At 37.9% G+C, this 26,342-nt stretch overlaps 1 protein-coding gene across 2 annotated transcripts in view; it reads left to right on the forward strand.

Moving 5' to 3' along the window:
- The window catches only part of POU6F2 (POU class 6 homeobox 2), a 488,808-nt gene that overhangs the window by 101,388 nt on the left and 361,078 nt on the right, over nucleotides 1-26,342 (forward strand). For both annotated transcript variants that reach the window (XM_059074318.2, XM_067041700.1), the window contains exon 2: nucleotides 1,083-1,254. In XM_059074318.2, coding sequence (XP_058930301.1) covers nucleotides 1,083-1,254 — 172 coding nt within the window. The remainder of the gene's footprint in view (nucleotides 1-1,082; nucleotides 1,255-26,342) is intronic.

Here is a 26,342-nt window from a genome sequence, read left to right on the forward strand (position 1 = left end):
GAGCCATTTAAGCATGAACTTGGCAATAAATAGCTCCCAGAACACTCAAAGGGGGCACTTCCGGCTTTTCTCTCCCTTCTGCCTGATACCTGTGCCACCACAATAGCATGCGTCTTAGTTTGCAAATGGAATAGAAGGCTGTCCTTGGAAAAATATTGCTGATCCTAAAATGCCCTCCTAACAAGCTGAAGATAAAGCAGATTTAAATTACTGGGGGGTAACGTTTGCCTTTTCGGAGGTGATCTTTGACTTCTTTTTCTTTAATGCTCTGGGCATAGGATGCTCTAGGTATCCGAATTATTGAACAGAGTTTGTAAGTATTTTTCCAATTCCTTTCAAAAACTGTAAACCAATTTTCATCTCTTTCGTTGTTTGCTTTCAAATGTTCATTTGATTTGGGGTCAGCTGCAGTCCCAAATCTGGGACCAGCGAAGTCAACTTCTAAGGGTGCTGCTAGAATTTACATAAGAAATCTCTTTCATTCCACTGAAATCCTTTGGAGGACTCTTTTCTCCCTGTCTCTTTTTTCTGCTCTCGGGATAGGGTTTAATTGCTTCTCCCCCAGGGAGAGGGCTTCCTAAAATAGCCCTTGGGTCCTCCCTGGGGTGCTCCTTCCTTTTGAGTCTGTTGCTGAAGTACAAACCCCGCACTTTCTTTCTTTCTTTCTTTTTTTTTTTTTCTCTTCTTGCATTCAAGACAGCACAAGGTGTAAAAACACTTGCACAAAAGCACATCCCACAATTAAAGCTGTGTTGGTTAGGTTTCTTTCAAAGAAGTTTTTTCTTTTCTCTCTCTCTCTCTCTCTCTCTCTCTTTTTTTTCCCTCAGAAGCCTCCTGCATCCCTCTCATGCTAGTTGAGCTTTAATAGGGTGGGGAGGAATGGAGAACTCGGCTCTGTAATAGCTCTTCACTTGACTGCAGCCAGCAATAACAGCGGGAGCAGTCAGAGATAAGAGAGAGGGGAGAGAGGGAGAGTCTGTGTGTGGAGGAGAGAGAGAAGAGGAGAGGGAGACAGAGGACACGCACACACTCAAGGAGCCACTTTTTTTTTTCCTCCCCTTCACTCTTTTCCCCCATCCTAGGATCCAATGATAGCTGGACAAGTCAGTAAGCCCTTGCTGTCAGTGCGGAGTGAAATGAATGCGGAGTTGGGAGGTGAGGACAAGGCTGCTACTTCAGACAGCGAGCTGAATGAGCCCCTGCTTGCGCCCGTGGAATCAAATGACAGCGAGGACACTCCCAGCAAGCTCTTCGGTAAGTCTGTCTAGGTATTTCATTTCACTCCTACCATGATGTCCGGAAGAGCCATCCACACCCTCACCCCCTCCTCTCTTTTTTTTTTTTTCCCCTCGTTGTTCATTCAATTTTCTTCTAAGTACCAAAGAGGACCTTGGCGTCTTGGAGGGGCCAAACCACCCCAGCTGATGAAGCCAGCTGGCTGGGAGGGTGTCCTCCAAACTTTTCCCAACCAGGAACTTCCTCCTGCCCCTTTGCACTGGTCAGATACTGCTAGCGTCCCCAGGCTAGAGATCATGGGGAAAAAATGAAGAGGAGAATCATCATCAGGAAATAAGTTCCATTGTGAGAATTGGTTAACGTTTATTGAATAAATATCGACTCGGTTTCGGGTCGCTTCGCAGCCTTTTGTTAAGGGGAAGGAGAGTAAAGAGTTATTATCTGTAGTCAAAAGACCAGAGAGGGGAACTGAAAAATATCAATACCGGTCATTCTCTGCCAGGTAAACAAAGGTGGCTACAGGAAGGGCACAAAGACATAACATTTTGTAATCACAATTAGAATGAACATCTCTTCTTTTAAAAGGGTGATGAGGGAAGAAAATAGGTCCTTGACATCCCTCGCCTCCGCCGCTCCCCTTTAACAGAGGTTTAGAGCCTCATCCTAATGTGGAGGCAACCCAGAACCTTTTTAGAAATCTTTGTTTCGTAAACAAAACAAGAACAAGCAGAGGGCCACTCCAGCAAAGACACCTGTCATTCAAACAGATGACACTCTGTAAGCCAACCCAAGCAACTGTGATCTCTAATCAGAAAGGGGAGCAGGCTGTGTTGAGGCGTGTGACTGAGTGATGGATGGTGATAGATGTCTCTGCTGGGAAAGCACTTTATGGGATAGAGTGACATTAGGTTTTCACAACAGTTCCTGAAACACTTGCTTTTAATTATTTCCAAGTGTTTATATACTTCTGACACTAAATATATATTATCTATATACATATATAACACATACTAACCTGTTCATGCATATATATACTAACTTGATATATATACCTGAGATATATATATATGTATTGATCAGGCAGAGAACAGGTTAAAAACTGTCAAGTGCCTGAACTGTAAAGAAACACAACATCAGGGCATAGACTCCTTTATTAAGAAAGTCATTAATTCAGTTAAAAAGATGAGCTTAAAAAAAAACTATAGAAAAATACAGCTTAGTTTGGCAACTCTAGGCCAGCTTCAACACAGGAGCTTTCCTCTGATTTTAAATACTCAGTCAAACATTAGAGGAGTATTGCAGAGAAACTTCCTGTATCAAATTTTCTGTTGGTAAAATACTGTTTTGTAGTTAAGAGTATAGGAGATGGCAGTTTCAAGAAATTTTTTCATATGACCCTTTCTTGCAAAAGTGGCAGTTCCCCTTCTGACATAAATTTTCCATACCTAGTCATTAAGGTTTTAGCATTTTTACTCTAAAGAAATATTTTGTTGTAATCTAAGTTTTTATCTGTGTAAGAAGAGTTATGTCCTAAAACACTCATTTCATTTCAGGGGGTTAATGAGAGAAGGCAGATAAAACTGTAAATTACAGGAAGGCAAAAGCCACGCTCCAGCCTCTTTGATGTTGAATGTACTAATACTAAGCACTCTGACTTTAAAAAAGTAATCAATTGTGAATTCGACATAACTGAAGATAATGGATTATGTGTTCCTAAACCTTGCATGCATTTTTTAAAAGTAAATGCTTTTTGTAGACTTTGACTTAAAACCTCAACTTGTTGTTGTTGTTTCTTTTTCAAGTAAACCAATGGAAGGGTAATTAATTTGGCTTCTCAACATTTGTTTAGATCTTCCAATGTTGAAAATTGTCATAGATTTGTTATGTCACCTCTTACTGATTGGCATGTGTAGAGAAATAAGCTTAAGAAAATCCAAGGTGGGGGCGGGTCAAAGAAATTTGAATTAAAATTTCTTTGAAAATATATCTTAAGTGGAATCTTTACAGCGTAAACTAAGGAATCATAGAGTAGTTTAGAAATCTTAGCAGGTTTTAGAAGGTACTCATCTTTACTTTGGAATACTCACCTTCTGAGTTTGTGAGAGAGAATCCAGCAAAATCTACATCTTATATCTACTATTTCTTGTTTCTTCACTTTTATTTGGTCTCCAGAGTGCTTTTTAAACACAATATGAATATTTTCCAGTTTCCTATTAGGTTAAAAGAAATCAGTAGATGAACAGTTTTGAAAACTTAAGAAAAAAAATTGGAGACAATATGAGAAAGACAGAATAGAAAGCAGCCCAGAAGGATGCTTTTTTTTTTTTTTTTTTTTAAAGTAAGCTGTGATTTTATTGTGAAATTCTCATCGATGGAAAATTAATTGAATATTTATTCTGTCCATTTCATTTTACAGTAATCTTACCATTGATTATCTCATTGGTCTCTCAGATTTCCTTAGCTACTGGGTCTATTATGCTCTCATCTTTTAATATTATTGGGGCTTAGCATTAGGAACTCTAGTCTGTGTAACTGGCTAAAACTTTCTAGTATAATTCTGAGAATTTTACTAGAAAGCAACTAGTTTACTAGCAACTTTGGCAACACTTAATGGGTAGTAATTTAATGGACCATTATTTTACTTGACGTATGTTCAAGTTTTTTGTTTCCGTATATAGTTGTGATTATACTCTTCACTTGGTAATGAAGAATTATATTCATTGTATTTTTGAAAACTGAGCTTCTGGAGTGAAAGGAGCAGATTAAGACAAATATTTTTTTGTATATCTTGGTCTGTTTACTTTTGTGGAGAGACATTTACCAACGAGAGGAGACAAGAAGAGTTCCATTTTTTATTGTACCCGAAATTTCAGTATAAATGGATTTCTTTGGAGTGTAGTCCCCCTTTTGTGTCTTGTTGAAATTAGCAGTCCAGAGGACAAGTCTGTTTCTCTCACAGTATGGCACCTTCAGCCCAAAACTACAGGAGGAAGGCTAATACGGATGCCCTCTGTGGATAAACAAAGGAGATTCCATTTGTTTATAAACACATAAAAAGGAACCACTGGGCCTTTTTATGCTTCTCCTTAAATTGCACCTCTGCACTTAACAGTATCCAAAGGGAAACACACTGTGCAGAACGTTTCAGTGTTCTGAGCAGCTCAGAACAACGGAAGGAGAAACCAGAAGCCATATGCCAGCCTAAAGAGAAAGTTCAGAAAAGGGCCCTTGTGTTTTATAAAGTCATTGCATCAGAGGTAATGTTTTGCTTAACTTGAACAGCCATGGAGACTAAAGTACACTTAGGAGGGATGAATCCTCATTTCATTGAGAAAAGGTGTGGTTAGCTCGTTCTCTGTGATATCATTAAGTGGTACATTATTTATTCTTGTAAAGTCTGTGGACTAACTCTTCCTTTTTCAGTTCCTGACTGTATTATGCAAAGCTCTGCACCGTAGGAAAGAAACAGTATGGAGGAGAGTAGACTTGCACGCCAGGAGGTATTATCAGAGAGTCTGGTTCTGCGTCTCCCTGTGTTTCAGCTGCGTGATCAGATGAGTGATAGCATGCAGGGCTGGTCATTTAATATGTGATGAGTGATGTACATATCCGAAACCACTCTCAAAACTGGCCTTTGGCAAACAGTCTCAAAGGGATGAGGTTGCTGTGTTTCTCCAGTGACATTTATAGCACGCGTGTCAATGTGGTGCTTCAGTTTTAGTTACGCCCATCAAGAATTCAGTGTTCCACATTCAGTCACGTTGGATGCTAAAATTCAAATGGTAGCATCAACAGCTTGGTGAGGAAAATGGCCCCAGAAAGGATAAAAATAATATATATCCCTAGAAAAAATATCTGTACTAAAGTTTTCCCATGCAGTCTCAGCAGAAGAAGTGAGATCGTATAAAACGTGCCCTAAATATTTTCTCTCATATATATTTGAAATTCCAAAGATGATTTATTAACAGCCCTCCTCCTGGGAATATTTTTATTGTTTCAAGTTGAACCTCATGATTGCTTTTCTTCAAGTCCCAACTACCTTGGGTGGCTGGGTTAGTTTCTTAGTGGTACCACACTGCACGGGAACTGGGCACACAGCTCTAAAGCCTTGAGCTGAGACATAAACAAACAAACAAAAACATTTATAAACCTTGTGCCTGAAATAAAAATTGGTGGTTGGTTTTCCCTTATGATATTGTGTTTCTCTAGGTTAAAAGAAATTGCATGCAATGATACCTGTAAGGGTGGGTATTCTCAACGTCATTTATCTGTGAACTATTGCAAAAGGGTTGAAAGTTGGGTCAGTGATTCTTGGCTAGAAAATGCAGTATCTGTAGGGTTTTTCTTTTCCTTCCCTTTCCGTTATCTTTCTCATAGAAACATGCATTAGAAGATGTTTTTTTTTAAATTGCCATCCAGTTTGACTTGATTAGAATTTATGGCAGTGGAGTCATTTCCAATGACAAAAGGATAAAGGACTAAATTGTCTGTCACCCCTTGAGACAGTGGTCTCTGCAGGTCAGCGTGGAGGTCGTTGGTTGGGCGTTATAAGGACTGCACTTAGTGGTGAACCTGTCTCTTGCCAGTGCATAAGTGGAGGCCTTCATTATAGCATCACTTACTCTCTTTATTACTTTATTTAAACATCTTTCAATGCCTTGATATTTATAATATTCTGATAAAATATGCTGGGGCCAAGTAATCAGTAATGGGGCTTAAGCCCAAGAGGGTTTTAGCTGGGAGTTGATGAGGAAAATTCCCTAGAGAAATAGATTTACCGAAAATATGAACCATGTTTCTGGATCTTTTAAAGTTTCAATATTATAGCCATTGAAAATGCATACTATTTTTTTCCCTGAAGAGAGTGTGTTTTGTTAGAGAGACATTAAAACAGCATCTTTTAAAATCAACTAACTAATCCAACTAATAGATTTGAGGCTAAACCAGTTATTTTTTTAAAAAAAAGAAACCAGTAGAAACCTGTATTTGTGTAAGTAAATGAGATGCATGATAAGGTATTTGTCAAAAATCAATTATGGTTTCATACAAGCCCTTGTGGTGCTTCAAACAAGCCCTTGTGGTGCTGTTCTCTGACTACTGAGGGGAAAATGCACATTTAGAGACATTTCTTAACATTTAAGAAAATCTACTGCACCAAGGTTTCTTTAAAAAATCCAGTGTGTGTGTTTAGACAAATTTAGTTTAGTGTCCCCCACTCTCGGAAAACATTGAGATACTGCATTAATAAATAAATCCACTTTAAATAGCATTAATGTGTAATCTTGGAAATAAAAATAAATTCTTATCAGATGGCAGTGATGTTCAAACTTCGCACCATGTTCGTGACATTGAGCTGTGTTCATTTCTATGGGGCGCTTTGATGGAGGGAAGTGCACAATACATGACGTAAGATTCAGTGGGGACTTTCTCACTGCCATCTTTTTCCATCTCTTTGCCATGCCTGGGGTACTCAGGTCAGACCTCTGTGTAGAGAAGAAAGTTCTATATTGCAGTGTCTGAGGATGCTACTACCTGGTAACACATTAGTGAATCAAAATGCTGATACAGATTTATATTTTTTCTTTCATTTTGATTGCTAGGATGCTTATATTTTGTTGTCCTTGTCATTAAATGGTCCTATAAAACATCTGAAAGAAGACAAAGTATTAGAAATGACATTACTCTGTACCGTCATCCCTTAAAATGATCCCATTGTAGTCTTTTTATCATCTGGGATGTTTTAACTTAAAGGTTACGTGGCATCGTAGTGTTTTTGTAGTTTGTCCAGCTCGGTTTATGTCATAATTAATAAATAGAGGTGCATTTCGTATTCAGGCTCCCAAGGCTCAGCCCTTAAGTAGATTGCTTTCTTTCCCAATTACCTGATTTAATGATAGAGTGAGCATTATTCTTTTTCAAGAATTGACCAAATAAATATTTTCCCCCACTTCAGAAATGAGATGTAAGTGACTGTTGGCAGTGGACTTTGCTGGTTATTAGACAGTAAACAGATAATTTGTGAGAGAGCAGGTATTTTCTTTGATTGGTGACCTTGCTGGTCTATGTTTGGGGATTAATAATACATCAGACATTCACACATTCAAAAGAAAGTAGATGTGAAGGAGGAAGGGTAGAGGATGCAGTTCTGCCATGGGGCTGCTCCTGATTATCCGGGCCTTCCCTGGGAACGCGGGCGGCCAGAGGAGCCGGCACATTTGCCCAGATATGCACCTGGCTCCACTTCACATGCTTCTTGATTTTCTTATGCTAAAGAATAAGATAGCAAAGTGTTTATACCAAACTGGCACCCTGTCAGGGGGCAATCTGTGTAAAGTTTCCTGCTGTCAGGTTAATAAATTTTTAAAAAATATCCAAAGGCAGAGGTAGCTAGAGAAAGCTCATAGTAACAGTTGCCATTCTCCAGCGGATGGGTGGATGGGTTTTCTCTTTAACAGCCAACGTGGCTCTGGAATTTTCTCATTTGTTGTCTTCCTAGGTTCTGTACTTCACTGGTGTTTTTGTTCAGCTTTCCTTTTATCAAAGCCATTTCAGTCTTACTTTTAAAATGTTTTCCCTTTTAAATTTACAATGTCTTTTCTTTGAGAAGGAAACAAGTGAGCATACTTTGTTTCAAGATGGTATTTTACAGTTGCACATATACCTTATACTGTGAGTCTGAATGAGGTTCTAAATCTGTCAACACTGGGCTTTTCTTTGGGAATAGCTTCACGTAATGTTTATATTAAAGTTCATTCATAAAGGAGTATTTGGGCTTTGGCAATATGGGGGCTTCTCATGAGGTGTGTTTATTAAGCCTGTTGACCTGACTCAATATTTTAAATGTAAACTCCCATCTTCTGCTTCTCAAAGTCAGAAGAAAATGTATCTTAAAAAATGATACTAGTGAACTTATTTACAAAAGAGAAATAGACTCACAGACATAGAAAACAAATTTATGATCACCAAAGGGGATAGCGGGAGGTGGGGGGGGAGATAAATTAGGACCTTGGGATTAACATATACACACTACTATATATAAAGTACATAAACAACAAGGACCTACTGTAGAGCACAGGGAACTATACTCAATATCTTGTAATAACCTATAGTGGAAAATAATCTGAAAAATAATATATATATGTACATACATATGTAACTGAATCACATTGCTATACACTTGAAACTAACACAACATTGTAAATTAACTATACTTCAATTAAAAGAATAACTGATATAAAAAAAGATAGTCCAACTAAAAAATAGATTTCATACAAATATGAAACAAGGGCACACTAGTTTGGTGACATCTCACTCTATGTTGTGGCAATATTGTGAGCTACGAACATGGACTAAGTCTTTAATGCGAACACAGAGGTCAGGAAAAAATAACACTGAACCGCTTTTGGTTGAAGAAAGTTTGTCATTCTCAGAGAAATGGAAATTAACTTTTTGGGTAAGTGTTCAAAAATCATTTTGAAAAACTACCTAGTCAAGGCACATAGCTGCTAACTAGCTGCTAACATCCCTTTTTAATTGTTAACTGATACTTAAAAAAAAATCCTAGATGTTAGATGAATGTATTTCATCTGAGGATTTAAAAGAAAATCCATGTTCCAACTTTTGTTAGTCAAAGAGCTTTTAGGGTCCTAGAGTGGCAAGAACATACTGGTTTTTATTTTCAGTAAAAACTTAGCTACCTGGAACAACATAACTAATACAGTCTGAGTCCCTTTTATTAGAGGACTGCACTGCCATCAAAACTATTTGAAAATATGAGAAAAATGATCAGATTACAATTAGAGAAACTAAGTAACATCATTACATAACTAAATAACATTACATATACTAAATTCTTAAGAGGTTTGTCGTGCTGAAGACCATTTAAAAATGGGATTCTGTAATGCAACCTGCATTCCTTAAGATGGTGAATAATTAAAATAAAACCTGTTAATTTAGCCTGAGAATGAGGTAGAATATTAAGATATTTTTAGGACACTTATCATGTACCAATGATACCCGACATGAAACAATTCAACAGTTTAATGAATGTATTTGTCCTGCTAGACATTGTTTGGTATTTGTAGTTTTCTGATTATTTCTTCTTTTGCTGTGAAATAATCGTATTTTCCAGATTGGTGTACTTTCCAAATATCTTGTGTTATTTTCATTTCATCCTATTAATGAGGAAAAAAAACCCAATTGTGATAAAAGTTTGTGAAAACCAAGAAACCCATATTTAAAGATTGGTATTAATAGAGTGTTTTAAAATAACAATGCACATTTTCCTTTTTCTTATCACTTCCATACTTTATTTTTGTTTTCCTGTATTTTCTTTCTTAGGCACTTTGAATGCCCAGTGAATAAATGTAGCACTACCCATGTAAAACATGTGTGTCTACTGTGTGTTCATATTTTCTCCTGTGTTCATGTGACACTTCAAATTGTCTTGCTAAATTTGTTGTATGAATGTATTTTCTCTATCATAAAATTAAAGAAGTCTAATTATAATAATAAGCTTTTAGTTCACTCTATCCATATATCACTTAAATGTACTTCTCTTGTACCTATGTATATTTTAAAAAATAGTTTCCAGATAAACTTAATAAAATTAATAGCTTCCCAATAAAGGACAACTAGTTATATTATAGTATTGCTTCAGGCATAGTTGGGCTTAATCCAAGTTCCAGTGTCTTCTTTGAAGCTGCTGTTCACTGAGCAGAGGAGACAACAGGACTTCTCAGAAACTGTGCAGTTTAATTCAGTAAAGAGATTTGGGGTTTTCTGCACAGTTTGATTTATATGGAATAGGTGGTATACATTAGCATACAAAACTTGCCCATGCTAAAGAAGATGCTAAACTTTGGGAACTTAAATATTTGTCTACTTGTGGGATATGCATACATTACAATATAAACATTTCTTTTTCTTTTTTTAAGTAAAAGGCATTGGTGCAAGAGTTAGTAAGCATAATTTTGGTTACACATTCCTGTAAGAATTCCATGTGCCTAAATATACATTTACATATACACATATCAAGATAAGATGGATGGTTGATATGATTTTTAAAAATAATTTTTGAAAAATTTGCTGTTAAAATAGTGTGGTGTTAATTAATCTCCTTTTGCAGTTCTTGGTGGCCATATATGTGGTGATTTGTCTTTTACTATCAATATGGCAAGATTTATTTTGATAAATTAATGGTTTGGGGTTATTGCACATCTCTGTTAAGGTAGAAGAGGAGCTAAAGGATTAATTTGATTTAAAAATGCAAACATTTGAAGCTACTTAAAAAGCCTGAAAAATTATTATTGCAGAGTGAATTTTTGCCAAAACCAACTGAGGGTAGAAGAAAATAAAAAGTCGAATAGAAAAACACATTTTCCTGTATTAAAAAAATGTATAGACGCAGAAGTGGTCTATGAGGTGAAATGCCCTTTTACAAACCTGCATTTTTTTCCTTTAGTATATCTAATTTCTTTTAGCAAAATAGAAATATGTCCAAGAGGAAATATCCAGTTTTCAAAATGAGAAGCATGAAAGGAATATCAAATAAAGATAACATTTTAATGGCTCCATTTAATTATATTTATATACTGTACTGTTATGTACGCATGGGTAAATATTCAGAATAGGGATCATCTTGATTATGTGGGAAAACTTTCACACACTTTTGGGAAGAAACATACATCATGGTTTTGGGTGTAGATTGGCTCATCATATTCTGACTTCTAAAATTAAGGCAAGTTTTTTTCTTAAGAGATACCTAAGGAATTGTTCAAGTTTTCAGGTATACTGGTCTATTTCTTTGCTTTAGTTTGGGATCTTTACTTCTCCCATTATATTCCACGCTCATACTAATTACGTAACAATCCAGTAGGAATCTGCAGGCAATCAGAAAAGTGTTAAAACTAAGCATCGCTTTAAAAGGGATTAATGTCTACAGCTGCCTGCTTTAAAAAAGAAAAAAAAAAAAAAAACCACAAAACTGGTCAGATTGGAGTTTGCTGATGGCGTTGAGATGGTTGTACTAGCCTAGGGTGGTAGCTACCCATCTTGGCATCAGTAGTGTATCAATATGTTTTTATAATGATGCAATAATCTGGACCCTGTAACAGTTTATGGTCCTTTTGAGAATTCTTATGGATTCTTAGAGTGACCGAGGTCTGAGAAAAGATCTTGAAAGCTTTCACAAAATCTGGCTCAGTGACAGAAAGCTAGCATGACTGTGATTTAGCTGCTGAGGAATCCTATTGACTGGGAACATCATTAAACTTTTAAGTTAAAACTAAACCCACAAGACAAACGGTAGATATGAAGGGTGAAGGGTACCCAGAAGGACAGCAGAAATGAAAAAGTGCTGAAGGGTCTGAGATAAAAGGCAAAATTCAGCAAGCTCAATGTTGATCTGCATATCCTACTTAGAAAAAGGATTTTTGTTTGTATACTGTTCTGAGTAGTGCCATGTGCCCTGGAAATTGGCATGAGTACATTCTGGAATCTATCAGACTTCGTGGTTGCTTTTTAAATTCTCCCTGGTTATTTTTAGTTCATGATAAATAAGGAACTTGAATTTTGAATCTAGGACCTGTGAGACATAAAACCAGAAGCAGCAGGAAATAACCATGACGAGTAACTTCACATCAGTATATGCCCACAGACACCAATCTACTTAACATTGGTAATACCGCTAATTTCTCTGGGCTTTTTAAAATACACTTCCACAGGAGCTTTCAAAACCCATGGAAAGTGTGGCATGTAAAGTAAATTGTTTGTCACTTGCAGACGACCTGCCATATTTATTGTCAGGAGAAATGGACATTTGTTGGGAGAGCAGTTGTTAAAGGCCAAACAATTTTTAAAGATGGCAAAGATACGTGAGGGTTTTCCTTTTTCTAACAATGAGCCACCCCTTCAGACATCAAAAGACAAGATAATAAGACACTTCAAGCACAATTCAAGATTATATTCAACATCTAAAGGCTCAACTCTTGTCAGTTTGCATTTACTCTCTCAGGGATGTGATGCTTCTATCATCTTTCTGTCAAGAGGAGTCTGGCAGAAGAGGCGAGAGCTCTTATTTCACACACTTAGGGTTTTTTATCAAATAGCCCACACTCGTTCTGATTCAGCCAAAATGGGGGGATAATTTGAAGAAGGTCATGCACAAGCACAAAAACCTCATATTGATTTGTGAGATTAGAAGGCATTAAAATTGCACGTTTCTGTTAGTTGTTGAGATGTTTTGTCAGTTTATTTGGTAATACACTTTTGCAGCCTGGAAAAAAAAGATGACTTAAAAATTTCAAATAGATGGCTGAAAGCTAAAATTGTTTCCTTTAACGTGACCATATTTGAACATTTAACAAGTGAACGTAAAAATCATTTAATGCTTTTAGTTTAATAATATTTGAAATTAGCTTATATAATGAAATACTCATGCAATGTGAAAGCAAAACAGCACAATTGTACCTATCAGAGGAGAGAAATATATATATGAAATCAGTTTTTAAATACTTTAAAAATTGATTTCATATATTTAATATATAGGTAAAAGGTGATGACATTTTCAATATAAATGTAATTATGAGGTTAGTTTACAACGGTTATCAAATTTTTAACATTTTGTACTCTTTGAAATTATAGTGCCATTATATTTTTCATTTTATGCCATTCTTACTATATGTGCCCTTTTCCAGAGAGGGTACTAAAGAATAAATAAAGGAGTTTTAAAGTTATTATTCCCTGTCAAAATTCATCACATTTCCTCCTTAGGTCTCTGACAGTCACAAAGCCATACAAAGAAACGTTCTAGTTTTATTTTTTGCTGGTGAGTGGGGCAGGAGCAGGTCTATAGGAGTTAGAAGAACCAGCCTTTCCTCTCAAAATATAACAACTGATGAAAATAAAACCATGATGTCCTGGGATCATTTCTATATTGAATCTTTGAAATTACTTTTCCTAGGAATATTCATCAACTCTATGTGTCTCCATTTCGTATATTTCTCTTCTTTGCAGTAAGTGTTTTGAAACCAACTTTCTTACTTTTGTGCTACTTTCACATATCAAAACAAAGGAGGTGTACCTATATACCATGTAATTACGGCACAGTGTAATAGAAATGAAATGCATAATTTGTCCTATTTCTTACGTAGGTCTTTTCTATATTATACAGTTTATGCATTTTACATTCATCTGAGTGAATTTATCCACTCAACAAATATTTGTGAGTATCTGGCAGGAGCTGTCCTCTGAGGACTCAGTGGAGAATACATCAGACAGGATCAATCACCTAGTCTAGCTCACCACTCCATGGGATGCTGAGGTTGGAAAAATGAACAAGACAGGCTTGCCCCACCCTCAAATAGCCCACAACCAACACTGTACATTGACATTCTCTTTACTTCCTCATGTCCTGGGACTCTTCAGTGTCATGCATTTCAGAAGTTGTTTGTTGGTCATAGCCTAAACATTTAGAAAAAGTATGATCTCCAAAAAGTGAGGAAGGAGAGAGGATTATGAAGTGATTTACAACAGATGACATTCATAAGGTTTTCATTAGTTTGGTGCTCATGATGTAAAACACAAATGCAATTCTTTAGCAATTGTCTCTTAGTCATGTGCAAAGGGAACATGAAGTTGATTTATCTTTTCCTCTCCTGCCTTTTTTCTCCTTCCAAGGTTCTTGTTTGTTTATCAACAGTAAAATGTAGTGGGGCAAGCTCTGGAGTAGGCTGGTTGGATTTGAGCCTGGCTCTGCTACCTGTCAGCTGGCTGGGCAAGATACATGTTTAAGCCTCAGCTTCCCTGCCTCTAAGTGAGTTGCTGATGGTTCTTACTTCATAGAAAAATCTTAAGGTTGAGATGAGGTGTAGAGCCTCACGTGTAGAGCCCTATTGAGTGCCTGGAGTGTAGCCAACACCTAACAAATACCAGCTGTACTTCACTTTATTAAGAGTTGAAAATGAACTTGCCATTTTTAGAAAGAATTTGATTAATTTTTAGCAGCAGATATCAGAAAACCAACAACCAGAATTTGGAGGTATTTGGAATTAGCCGTGCTTCTTCCTAAGGAAGCATCAGCATTCGGGGTTCTCTTGGCCAAAGAAAAATACTGTGCATCTTTCCTCCTGATGACAACACGCCTTCCTTCTTCAGGAATATTAGTCACTGCTTTACTCCCAAGTCCATTCGGGACAGGATTCAGACTTATAAATAGATGACAAGCAGGTTCTAGAGGGGGCAATACTTCACGATCTTTGTCTCAGAGAGCCTGTCGGCAAAGTGGTGAGCAAGGGTGAGGGACAGTTTTGTATCTTACTCTTTTCTAAATTTGAAACGTTGGAGTGTGCGAGTCTTTCAAATCATAGAGATTTTAAAAATAATTTTGGCCGTGGGAAGTGATATGAAACCATATGTCTGTGGGCGACAGCAAATGCGTCTCTAACTTGTGGTTCGTTCGGATACCTTGGTGGCGGGCTGCCTTTGGGTGGCGTTCCTCCGAGGTGGACAGCTGTCTCTCTGATGGAATTTACTAGCTCTCAGACCGAGCACTTACTCCTTTCCGCCTTGAACCACATTGTTGCCAAAATGAGGAATGTAGCGTTGCCCTCCAATTAAATGCTCTGAGTTCTTTCAGAGGATGATTCTGTGACCGCATCAAGGTGAACTACACAACATTTGAGAGAGAGAGAAACGTCGCATTGAAATCACGTGAAGCTAGGGGAAGAAGCCTACAGCAGAAGGATTGTAACCAGGGTTTGAATCACTGCTCTTGACCTACATACAGGGGTGTGATCTCTTGTGCCTCTATTTCCTCTTCTGTAACATGAGAGTTAGAATAGCAATCTGGGGCTTCCCTGGAGGCGCAGTGGTTGAGAGTCCGCCTGCCAATGCAGGGGACACGGGTTCGTGCCCCGGTCCGGGAGGATCCCGCATGCCGCGGAGCGGCTGGGCCCGTGAGCCATGGCCGCTGGGCCTGCATGTCCGGAGCCTGTGCTCCGCAACGGGAGAGGCCACAACGGTGAGAGGCCCGCGTATTGCCAAAAAAAAAAAAAAAAAAAAAAAAGAATAGCAATCTGATAGGGTGTTAAAGGTTATAGAAAGGAAAGCAAGTAGGGTGCCTGCACATGGGGGTGTTTAATAAATGTGATACCAAATGTATCTTTCCGATACACTAAGAAGTGACCCTGTAGAGAATGTGGATCAGATATTAATGATCAGATGAGGCAGGGGGTTTTGAATGATCAGATCTGCTTCCCTAATCTTTCTCCAGAAAAGCCAAAACTCAACCTGGAAGTATAGAGAATAATCTCTGCTCCAGAAATAAAGTGGACTCAATTAGGCTGTGTGTCTTCTTTGCCCTTGTGAGGAGCTCTTTTCTGCCTCAAAAGTAAAGCACTTCTCTCCAAGCGTTAGTTATATGTTAGTTATGTGTTGGTGAGGTATTGGAACTTGGCTGCAAGTAGAAGTCCGTGGTGTCTTCATACCTTTGGGGATTTTTATAACCAATGTTTAATTACGATTTTCTAGTCTTCAAGAATGAGCCCTTCATATTTTTTTAAGAAAGGAATAAACCCAAAATAAGTCTACAATCTCAAAATTCTTTCAGTGTAGTATCTCTAAGAATTGAACATGCTGTGAATATTTGAGTAGATTAATTTGACATTTGAAGTCATATTTGTGGGGAAAATGTGTTATTACCTTTATTAAGGATATTTAGAGAATTTTGGTTGAGATTACTGAAACCTACTTCCTTTTATAGATGCCAAAGTAGTCAGGATCACCAATGGAGCATCTCTCTGTGTTTGTTGCTGTTGTTACCGTGGTGACCCCACATATCTTTAATTATACAGTTTTTCATGCCTTATGCATATTTATCAGAAATTATTGGCACTTCTAAAACCACGTCGTTAACATGTGTCAACTGATGTCGATAAATATACCATGATATTGAAAAATATCAAATCGTGCTTTCAGATTGAATTAATGTACATGTTTGTGTTCATATTAAGTAGAAGAGACAAACTCTTCTTGAAGCCAGTGGCAGTGATCATCCCCTTCATATATAATGGGTCTGTTCGACAGTTTGGACTTTCTTCTCTGAGTGTATAGGATATTCTGCCCCTTGCCTGTACCAGCTTTTTTACCGTGGCCTCTGTGGATTTCTTACTGGGTAAATGAACAGATCTGTTTCCACTTGGCTGTGCCACTGGGTAATGGCAGCATGGAAAGGATACTGTTGGCAAAACTAATACAAGATTTGGCTCTATTGCGGGGTTCATATTGTACAGAGGGAAGAAAACCCACCTCTTCATGCCGTGCCAGGAGTTGGGTACAGATTTATTTACAGAGCATCTCATCCAGCGCTTATGTGCGTCTCCCAGGCCATTCCCTTCTGGCCACCGCCCAGAAGATTCTTTCATCAAGCACTGCCCTCTACAGCTGAATCTTCCAACTTTTCATCCTTTAATAAAAAGTTGCATTTTTTTTTTTTTTTTTTTTTTTTTTTGCGGTACACGGGTCTCTCACTGTTGTGGCCTCTCCCGTTGCGGAGCACAGGCTCCGGACACGCAGGCTCAGCGGCCATGGCTCACGGGCACAGCCGCTCCGCGGCATGTGGGATCTTCCCGGACCGGGGCACGAACCCGTGTCCCCTACATTGGCAGGCAGATTCTTAACCACTGTGCCACCAGGGAAGCCCAAAAGTTGCATTCTTAATCTGTCCTAACTAAAAGTCAGGACTTAGGAGAAGAATTGCTTCTTCTATGTAAGACTTGTTTTTTTTTTTAATACTGATTTCCCTGCTTTTATGTTCCATGATGGTTCAAAAATCTTCCATTCCTCAAAATCCTCAAGACTTTAACAGTCTTACACACCCCTAGGAATTTGTAGTTTACCTTCTTATTTAAATATTGAAATAGACTTGCTTACTATTGGCCTTTTTTTTTTCTTTTTTCGCGTTATGCGGGCCTCTCACCGATGTGGCCTCTCCCGTTGCAGAGTGCAGGCTCCAGACGTGCAGGCTCAGCGGCCATGGCTCACAGGCCCAGCCGCTCCGCGGCACGTGGGATCTTCCCGGACCGGGGCACGAACCCGTGTCCCCTGCATCGGCAGGCGGACTCAACAACTGCGCTACCAGGGAAGCCCTATTGAGCACCTTTGTGCTAATTGTTGTACTAGGTGCTGAGAAAACAGTGATGAGTTAGAATTGAATTTTGTTTTTCATGGAGTTTACAGATGATAGGAAACTCAAATATTAAACAATGATGGCCCAGAAATTTAGTAATTTACCGTTGTGAGAAATGCTGTGCAAGAGAAGTATTGTATGCTATAGGAATGAATAATAAGGGGATGTGACTTAGTTTGAAGATTCAGGTGTGATGGTGGACATTGAGTGGACAGTATGTGGCTATTACTTTGGCAAATTACACCTCTTCAGTTGGATACAGTCTTGGTGGAACTGTCAAACAGGATGTTCCATCTTCTCCTGGAGAAAGGAATTGTATGTGCCCCAAAGTAGACACTCAGGTGCTCTCACCTGCGAATATCATTCTTAAACTGAGTGACTCTAGGACTGAAAAACAGCTAGAGCACGTCTAGATGGTGGTGACCCCTAGTTTTTAACACCTTGATTCCTGGAAGAGTCTTTGTTACCATCTTTTCAGAGATCTAGATCAGTAGCTTTTTCCTTTGACCCTGTGAGCTACCCACCGAGCCATGACAAGGGCTTTTCTCTCCCTTTCTCTTTTTTGTGTAAGGACCTAGAGATTATCATACTAAGCGAAGTAAGTCAGACTGAGAAAGACAGATATCATAATGATATCACTTATATGTGGACTCTAAAAAAATGGTACAAATGAACTTATCTGCAGAACAGAAATAGACTCACAGACATAGAAAATAAATTTACGGTTAACAAAGAGGAAAGTGGGGGAGGGAGAAATTAGGAGTTTGGGATTAAAATATACACATTACTATATATGGAGTAGATAACAACAAGGACCTACTGTAGAGCACAGGGAGCTATACTCAATATCTTGTAATAACCTATAATGGAAAAGAATCTGAAAAAGAAAAATATGTATACATATATTTTCTTTCTAAATATATATAAATAATCTTTATATATATATATATAAATCCCTTTGCTGAACTGAATCAGTGAATCACTTTGCTGTACACCTCAAACTAACACAACATTGTAAGTCAGCTGTATTTCAATAAAAATGTTAAAAAGGACTAAGTTCATGTTACCTGCAGCTGAAGAACTCCTATCCTGGTTATGCTCATAATCTCAGAGCTGCATTTAGAGAAGACATTTTTCTAAAATTGATATCTCAAAGTTAGAACAGAGAAGCCATGCCTTGGGCAAACAGCATGGGCAAAGGAACAGAGTGAGGGAGTTTTGTTCAGCTACAATTTTATAGGATGGGAGTAAAGAATTAGGTGTTCCTGGTAGAGGAAGGGGTAGGGCCAGGTGACCGTTCATCACAGATACTGAAATCTGCCCTTGGAATTAGCAAAGCTGGCAGATCTTGAGGGAAACTATGCAGGCTAACATTCTACAGCTGCCTTCCATTCCTCCTGCCTAGTCTGGGACCCAGTCAGAGCACCCACCACCAGCCCTAAGTGTCTTCTACTAAATTTTGATTTAAAGTACCACTGATTCTTTTTTTTTTTAAACATGTTTATTGGAGTATAACTGCTTTACAATGGTGTGTTAGTTTCTGCTGTATAACAAAGTGAATCAGCTATACATACACACATATCCCCATATCTCCTCCCTCTTGTGTCTCCTTCCCTCCCTCCCTATCACACCCCTCTAGGTGGTCACAAAGCACCGAGCTGATCTCCCTGTGCTATGCGGCTGCTTCCCACTAGCTAGCTATTTTACATTTGGTAGTGTATATGTCCATGCCACTCTCTCACTTCGTCCCAGCTTACCCTTCCCCCTCCCTGTGTCCTCAAGTCCATTCTCTACATCTGTGTCTTTATTCCTGTCCTGCCCCAGGTTCTTCAGAACCTTTTTTTTTTTTTTTTTTTTTTACGTTCCATATATATGTGTTAGCATAGGGTATTTGTTTTTCTCTTTCTGACTTACTTCACTCTGTATGACAGACTCTAGGTCCATCCACCTCACTACAAATAATTCAATTTCATTTCATTTTATGGCTGAGTAATATTCCATTGTATATATGTGCCACATCTTCTTTATCCATTCATCTGTTGATGGACATAAAGTACCACTGATTCTTAAAGTATACATACTCTAGTTACAATGATATGGTTGTTCTCATTATCTATTGCTGCATTACAACCCACGTCAAAACTTAGTGGCTTTAACAATGACATTTATTTTGCTCCCAAATCTTCAATTTGGTAAGGGATTGGTAGAGGCAGTGCATTTCTCTTCCACACGGTTTCCACTGAGGCAGTTAAAAGGCTGGCGGTTGGAATCGTCTGAAGGCTTGATTTTTCACATGTCTGGTGGTTGATGCTGACTGTTGGCTGGGACCTTATCAGGGGTTGTTGACTGGAATACCTATGTGTTTCTCCATGTGACCTGGGCTCCATGTGACCTGGGCTTCCTAACAGTATGGTGGTTGAGTTCCAAGGGCAGGCAATGAAAGAGAGAGAGAGAGAGAGAGAGAGACACCAGGTGGAATCTGGCTTTCATAAATTAGAGTTTTCTAACCTGTCCTTGGAAGTCAACAGCATTACTTCCACCGCTTTCCGTTCATTAAAATTGAGTCATTAAGGTTTTCTCATATTTAAGAAGAGGGGAGTTAAGCTCTACTTTTTTGATAAGAAGAGGGTCAACAAATTTGTGGACAAGTTACAAAACCACCACAAAGGCAATATTATTTCTACACATCTATTTCTTTTCTCTCTGATAAATTAAAATAAATAAATGCATTTTGGAGGCACTGTCCTCTTATTTCGTGAACAAATATTCCTAATGAATCAAAAGACCTTGTTTGAGGCAAGGTTAAACAGGGGGTAACTTAACCACTTGATGAGCATAGCTCAATATTGTCTAGATATTTGTGTGTTTATTCCTACTGAAACCTACCTTATTTTTATCACTTTCATTTTTCTCATAGAGACTAAGAGGTTTAGTTTAGATTTTGGAAACTGGGTCTTTACTCTATAAACATGAAAAAAATAAAGGCAGTCTCATCTTAGGGGCAGATGGAAGATAGAATCTGGAAGACCACTATGTCCACACTTATGACAGACCATTGGTTATAGCAAATGAAAATAGATTTCCCAAACCTAACATATTTAAGTTCAATACATTTCTCTTTGGTAATAACAGACAGAAATTTCAGTTATAGTAAACCATTTCTGAGCCTTTATGTCTACCACTAGACAGTCTAAAGAAGGATGAGCTGGTGAAAGAAAGTTGGTATGTTTGAAGTCATTTCATGTAACTTGTCATTTATAAGAAAATCGTCTGTACTGCAATTTTCTAAACACATTTAAAAATTAAATAAATTCTACATTTGAGGGGTTTTACCTCAATTTTTTGTGGTTATGTCTAGGATACTTCCTCTTCAGGCATCTTGAATTCTTACAAAAGTTGATTCCACATTTTCTACTGTCTCATAATTTCTATAAAAAAGGGTCATCAGAAGCAAGAATGAGTATTCTGTGCTTTAGACAGATGGAGATATAAACGAAGCATAAGGTTCTTTCTGATTCTGTGGAGGAAGTTGAGGGAGCAAGAAACTACCTTGAAACTCTATTAGCTGTGGTTATTTTACGTATGGACTCAGCAAATTAAAATGTGCACAACTACTGTATATTGTTTGAATGGTGGCCAGACCAAGAGGTTTTTAGTAACTGAAAAAGTCATGAACTGAATTCCAAATTATTTTCAGTATTATAAGAATTCTATCCCAGAATCTTGTTTTCCTTGGATCAATACCCTCCAGCCCCTCCTTTTCCCCAGGGGATACATGAGAAGCCAAGATAGAAGTCTGCTGGTCGCCAGCCTTCACACACAGGGATGTCAGTGAAGGCACCTGGATGGGAAGGGGAGTAGGGTACCGTGGGAAAATGAGCTTGGTGCTTGTAACCATTCTCTGTAGGTGTGGCATGTGGCGCAAATATGCAGTAGGAGATATTGGTCTACAGAACTCCTTACAAAAACACTTCCTTTAAACCCAGTTAAAAGAACTTAATGATAAAGTAGATTTCCAAGTGTGTCTACAAGCTAAACCTCTACTACTCCCAGGCTTTCTTTAGTAGTGACAATGATGGCTGTATAAATTAGCATTTTCAAAGTATTTCTAGTTGCAGAAATTCCAGGTAGGTGTTTATCAGGATTTGGCTGATAGACTTCAAGAAATGCAGCATTTATATGGTTATGAGCCTTTTTTCTCCACTACTTAGAGCCTTACAGTGGCTTCCTATTGAACTCAGGTGAATTTCCAACTCCCCTAACATGGCTTCCACGTTCCAGAGGATATACCCCATGTTTACCTGAAGGTAATCTATAATAATGCTGAAATAAAATGCTGTTGTAGTCTGCTTTTTCCTTATTTAGCTTGTTTGTATAGGTACTATATATAGTAAACATTTTTCTATGCAAACAAACATTTTATTTGTGATTCTGTTTTATTATTTATTTACTTTTAAACTAAATTTATTTATTTTATTTATTTATTTTTGGCTGTGTTGGGTCTTCATTGCTGCGTGCAGGCTTTCTCTAGTTGTGGTGAGCAGAGGCTACTCTTCATTGCAGTGTGCGGGATTCTCATTACAGTGGCTTCTCTTGGTGCAGAGCACAGGCTCTAGGTGCGCGGACTTCAGTAGTTGTGGCGCACGGGCTCAGTAGTTGTGGCTTGCGGGCTCTAGAGCGCAGGCTCAGTAGTTACGGCGCACGGGCTTAGTTGCTCCACGGCATGTGGGATCTTTCTGGAAAAGGGCTTGAACCCGTGTTCCCTGCATTGGCAGGCTGATTCTTAACTGCTTAGCCACCAGGGAAGTCCCCTGTTTTATTTTTTACTTTTTAAATTTTTTGACCGTGTCACACAGCACGTGGGATCTTATAGTTCCCCGACCAGGGATCGAACCTGCGCCCCCTGCGTTGGAAGCATGGAGTCTTAACCACTGGACCGCCAGGGAAGTCCAACAAACATTTTTATAGCAACACCTTAAATGGCTTTGAGGTATTTTACCATATGCGTGTGCCCATCATCTATTGCTGGGCAGTTAGATAGATTCCAGTTTTTTTAATTGAATACTTTTGTAGATAAGATTTTGTTTACATCTTTAATCATTTCCTTAGGATAAATTAATATAATTGATTTATTAAGTAGAATTACTAGACTAAGAGTTGTGCATATTTTAAGGCTCTCCAGAAAGGATATACAAATTTTTATATCCATGAACAGTATTTGAGACTGTCCATTTTCTGATTCCTTAAATAAACCTGATTTTTATCTTTGTCTTGGATAATTTGAAAGGTGAGAAATGATATCTTTTTTACTTTACATTTCTTTGATTACTAATCCAGCTTAAATCTTTTTGTTATTTTTGGTTATTGGTAATTCCTCTGTGAATTGCCTGGTCTTGACTACTACTGGGGAATCCATCATTTTTCTTATTACTTTTTGTGAGCTCTTTATATAAAAAGACATCAGTATTGAATTTCCCATATTTATAAACTTCCATAGACTTTGCTAGACAGAGCAAATAAAACATGTTAAAAGTATGATGGGAAAATGATTTCTTTTGAGTTGGCTGGTTATCTAAGGACCAACAATCGTTTATATATGGCAGAATAATGTAGTAGCTGTTTTCATCAGGATCCTGGCAGGAAAGAGATGGCACGGTCAAATTAGGTAAACTGGGGAAAGTTTAGTAATGGTACTACTTACAAAAGTTTGGATAGAATGTAGGGAAATACAAAGGATAGTAGAAATGTACTCAGCCAAAGATTAGTAACACATGCCCCCCCCCCACCGATCACTCTTGGACCCTTGGACCTCCTCACCCTTGGACCAATACTCTGTCCCTTTCCTGAAAGGATAAAGTTACCCTGAAAGGGTGAAGGAAAGGACAGATACAACAACCCTGAAAGAGTGTTACTTGGAAAGGACCACCTCTGTTGGGGGATGCAGCCGTTCCAAGACCCCACAAGGCAGGCAAGGTACTGAATGTCCCAATTTTATTCTCTTCCCTCCCTGCATCGACGACACCCAACTGGAAACCAGATGGAAAGAAAGATTTTGATGCAGTCCATATAGGGTAGCCTCTCAGAGTACCAAGCAAGATCAAAAGAGTAGAGTATAATCTGTAGGGACAGATGGTTTCAGCACAATGGAATATGACTGTGATTCTGGAACTGGTCTCAGGAAGGCTCAGTTCCGCAGCTTTGCCACTTAGCTGTTCTGTAACATTTGTGACCCTCATCGGTAACATGAGGATCGCCACAGTCCCCGCCCCAGGTGGTGATTGTGATAGTCGAAGGAGTTAAAGCACTTGGTATTATCTTGGCATGTAGTGTGTATAGTGTATACGTGGTTGAGGGCCTGAGGAACCTGAGATGTTTCCTTTGGTTGTTTTCTTTCTCTTTCCCTTTTCCCCCTCCTTTAATAATCCCCACTTCTGTCCCAGCCTGGTTGCTGGTTGAGATTTAGCCGGGCATCTGGAGTGTAAATCATCAGGGGGCAATCCTATTCGGTTCCTCAGCCCTCAGCTGGATAGTTCATGGCAGTGGGCGCCCACCCTCCAGACAGAGCTGCATATCATCCTGTTGATCCAGGGGAAGCTCTGGGTACCGTGTGCCATGTCCCCAGATATTTTATCATATTCTTCCAGCCTAGGCACTTTCCAGCCATAGTACACTGAGGAAATCTTTCCCGGAGGTGCTTTCACTTGCTTAGAGAAATTATGAAATAAAATACATACATCCCCTCAAATGAATTTTTTTCTTATTCTCACAATAACCATATGAGGTGAGTCTTTAGCAGCTATCCACAGACTTTTGTTTCAATGTTTGCTTTCTAGATAAAAATAAAACAAAATCATCAACCCCCAAAAATCTAAAAGCGGAGAGGTTTGTGTATTGAATATTCATGAACACATAGAGTTGTATGTACTCTTCAGATCTTCTAGGCAGTGATTTGCAACAAAAAGTGTATCTTCTCTTGAAACATTAGTAGAAGAACTTCACAATCAAAACTGGAAGAAAATTTGAAGAATACAATTATATGCAAAAATTACTTCCTGGGAGCTTTTAGTTTTTGTGTGTGTTTGGTTTCCTGATTTTACTGTTGCTTTTTACTTTCTGAATGAAGTGACAATAATTCTATATACAATTACTAGCATTTTAATACTCACTAAGAGGTGTGAAATTGCCACATTTGTGTTCATTGGTGTTAATCCAGGGCATTGATAACTGGCCTGAGTTGGTATTGGAAAGGAATAAGTTCTGCCTGATGAAGATAAACAAAATGTGACCATGGATGTGATGAGACATTCTCTCCATCTGCTCAGAAACAACCTGAGTTCTTATGGATGAGCTTCCAATATTTTTAGAGGATTGGTAAAAAGAATTGTTAAGTTGGGTAGAGTAATCTATACTGTATTTTAATGACTTAGAATAAATATTAGACACATAGTTCTGGCACCTCTGTTACACAGTAGGAAATGTAAATCATATGGGTGGCATTACTAATTAAGTTGTTTTTAGCTTTAAAATTTAATAATGTTTCCAATTTGAGTCCAATGATTTCAGAACTCAGAAAGAAGTGTAGGTAGATCAAGGTAGGCTTTGAAAAATTGAGTATCTGTCCAGATCTGTCTCTAGTGGTGTATTGGAGCCAGCTCATGCTGGCCTGTGAGAGACAACTGTTATATTTTCAGGAATTTTGTGAGCCAGTTGTTAAACAGTCACTGTTAAGAATTAAATTATATAATCCTATAAGTATATAAATTATACTAAAGAACAAAGATAATACATACCCAAAACTTATTACTTCCTAAATATTTTGCTGCACTTTAAAAATTACTCTCTTGGGGTTATTTATATCTATCTGCCTTCTGGAAATACTATATGATGATATAGTGTATCTTTTCCAAACTCTGCATTCAGTGACATCGTGTTGAAACTGGAGAGAGTATTTATACTGGAGAGAGTATTTATACACCACGGAGTCAGCAAATGCTAAAAGTCAGGATTTCATTTATTGTCTTGTTGACTGTCTAGACTTGAGAAAGTGATTTTAAGTATAATGTAGATTAAACTTAAAAGCGTGTTGTCTCTATATGTGTTATATTGTGAATAGTGCAAAGAAATGAAGAAATACTCTTCCAATATTCAAAAAGTGTCACATGATTCTACAAGGAAATCACTTATGTCATTGACAAACAGGTAAAGTTCTGACATGCGTCTTCATTATTTCACTTTCATTTTACTTGTTAACATAAATGAAAATATCAACCAACATTTAGTCAGCATGTTTGTCAGTGGCATGAATGACTTTTTGGTGAATCAGAGAGTACTGGAACATGTATTTGTAGTCTGATCTTGTAACATCATTTTTGGTAATGGAAACTCATAGTAGACTTTGTAAGAAATAGTAAATCACAGTTACAGGTTTACAGAATTTTGAATAAATCGTTTTGCACATTTCGTTCTACATATTTGTAAGCTGTGTTACAGTTCTTTCTATCTGTGTATAATAAATGTATGTATGCATATATATGCGTACTTTTTTTTCCCCAGAGAGCTGTTCATTAAGCTTTTACCAGTACACCGTTGATTGGATATTATTAGTTCTAAAAACAAGTCTGAGAAACTCTGCATCTTGGTTCCCAACATATTAGCTTTAGGTGTGTGGGGACCCACAAAGAGGTTAAGAGGTTTTATGAAGAACCATCAGAAACATCATGAAGACTTTTAGAAAGGATTACTGTGGTAGCATTTTGTATTCAATACCAATTTATTGTTTTTTTTCTTAAGAGAAGAAGCTGTTTATGAATTACTCATAGTACTTAGATTTCTCTGGATAGTAAAATTAAAGTGAAATTATAGCAAGTTTAGACCAATATAGCCTTTCTACCCAATCATTTAGCGTTTTAGGTTAATGTTT

The sequence above is a fragment of the Kogia breviceps genome, chromosome 9, assembly GCF_026419965.1.
Source record: "Kogia breviceps isolate mKogBre1 chromosome 9, mKogBre1 haplotype 1, whole genome shotgun sequence".
Lineage (NCBI taxonomy): Eukaryota > Metazoa > Chordata > Mammalia > Artiodactyla > Physeteridae > Kogia > Kogia breviceps.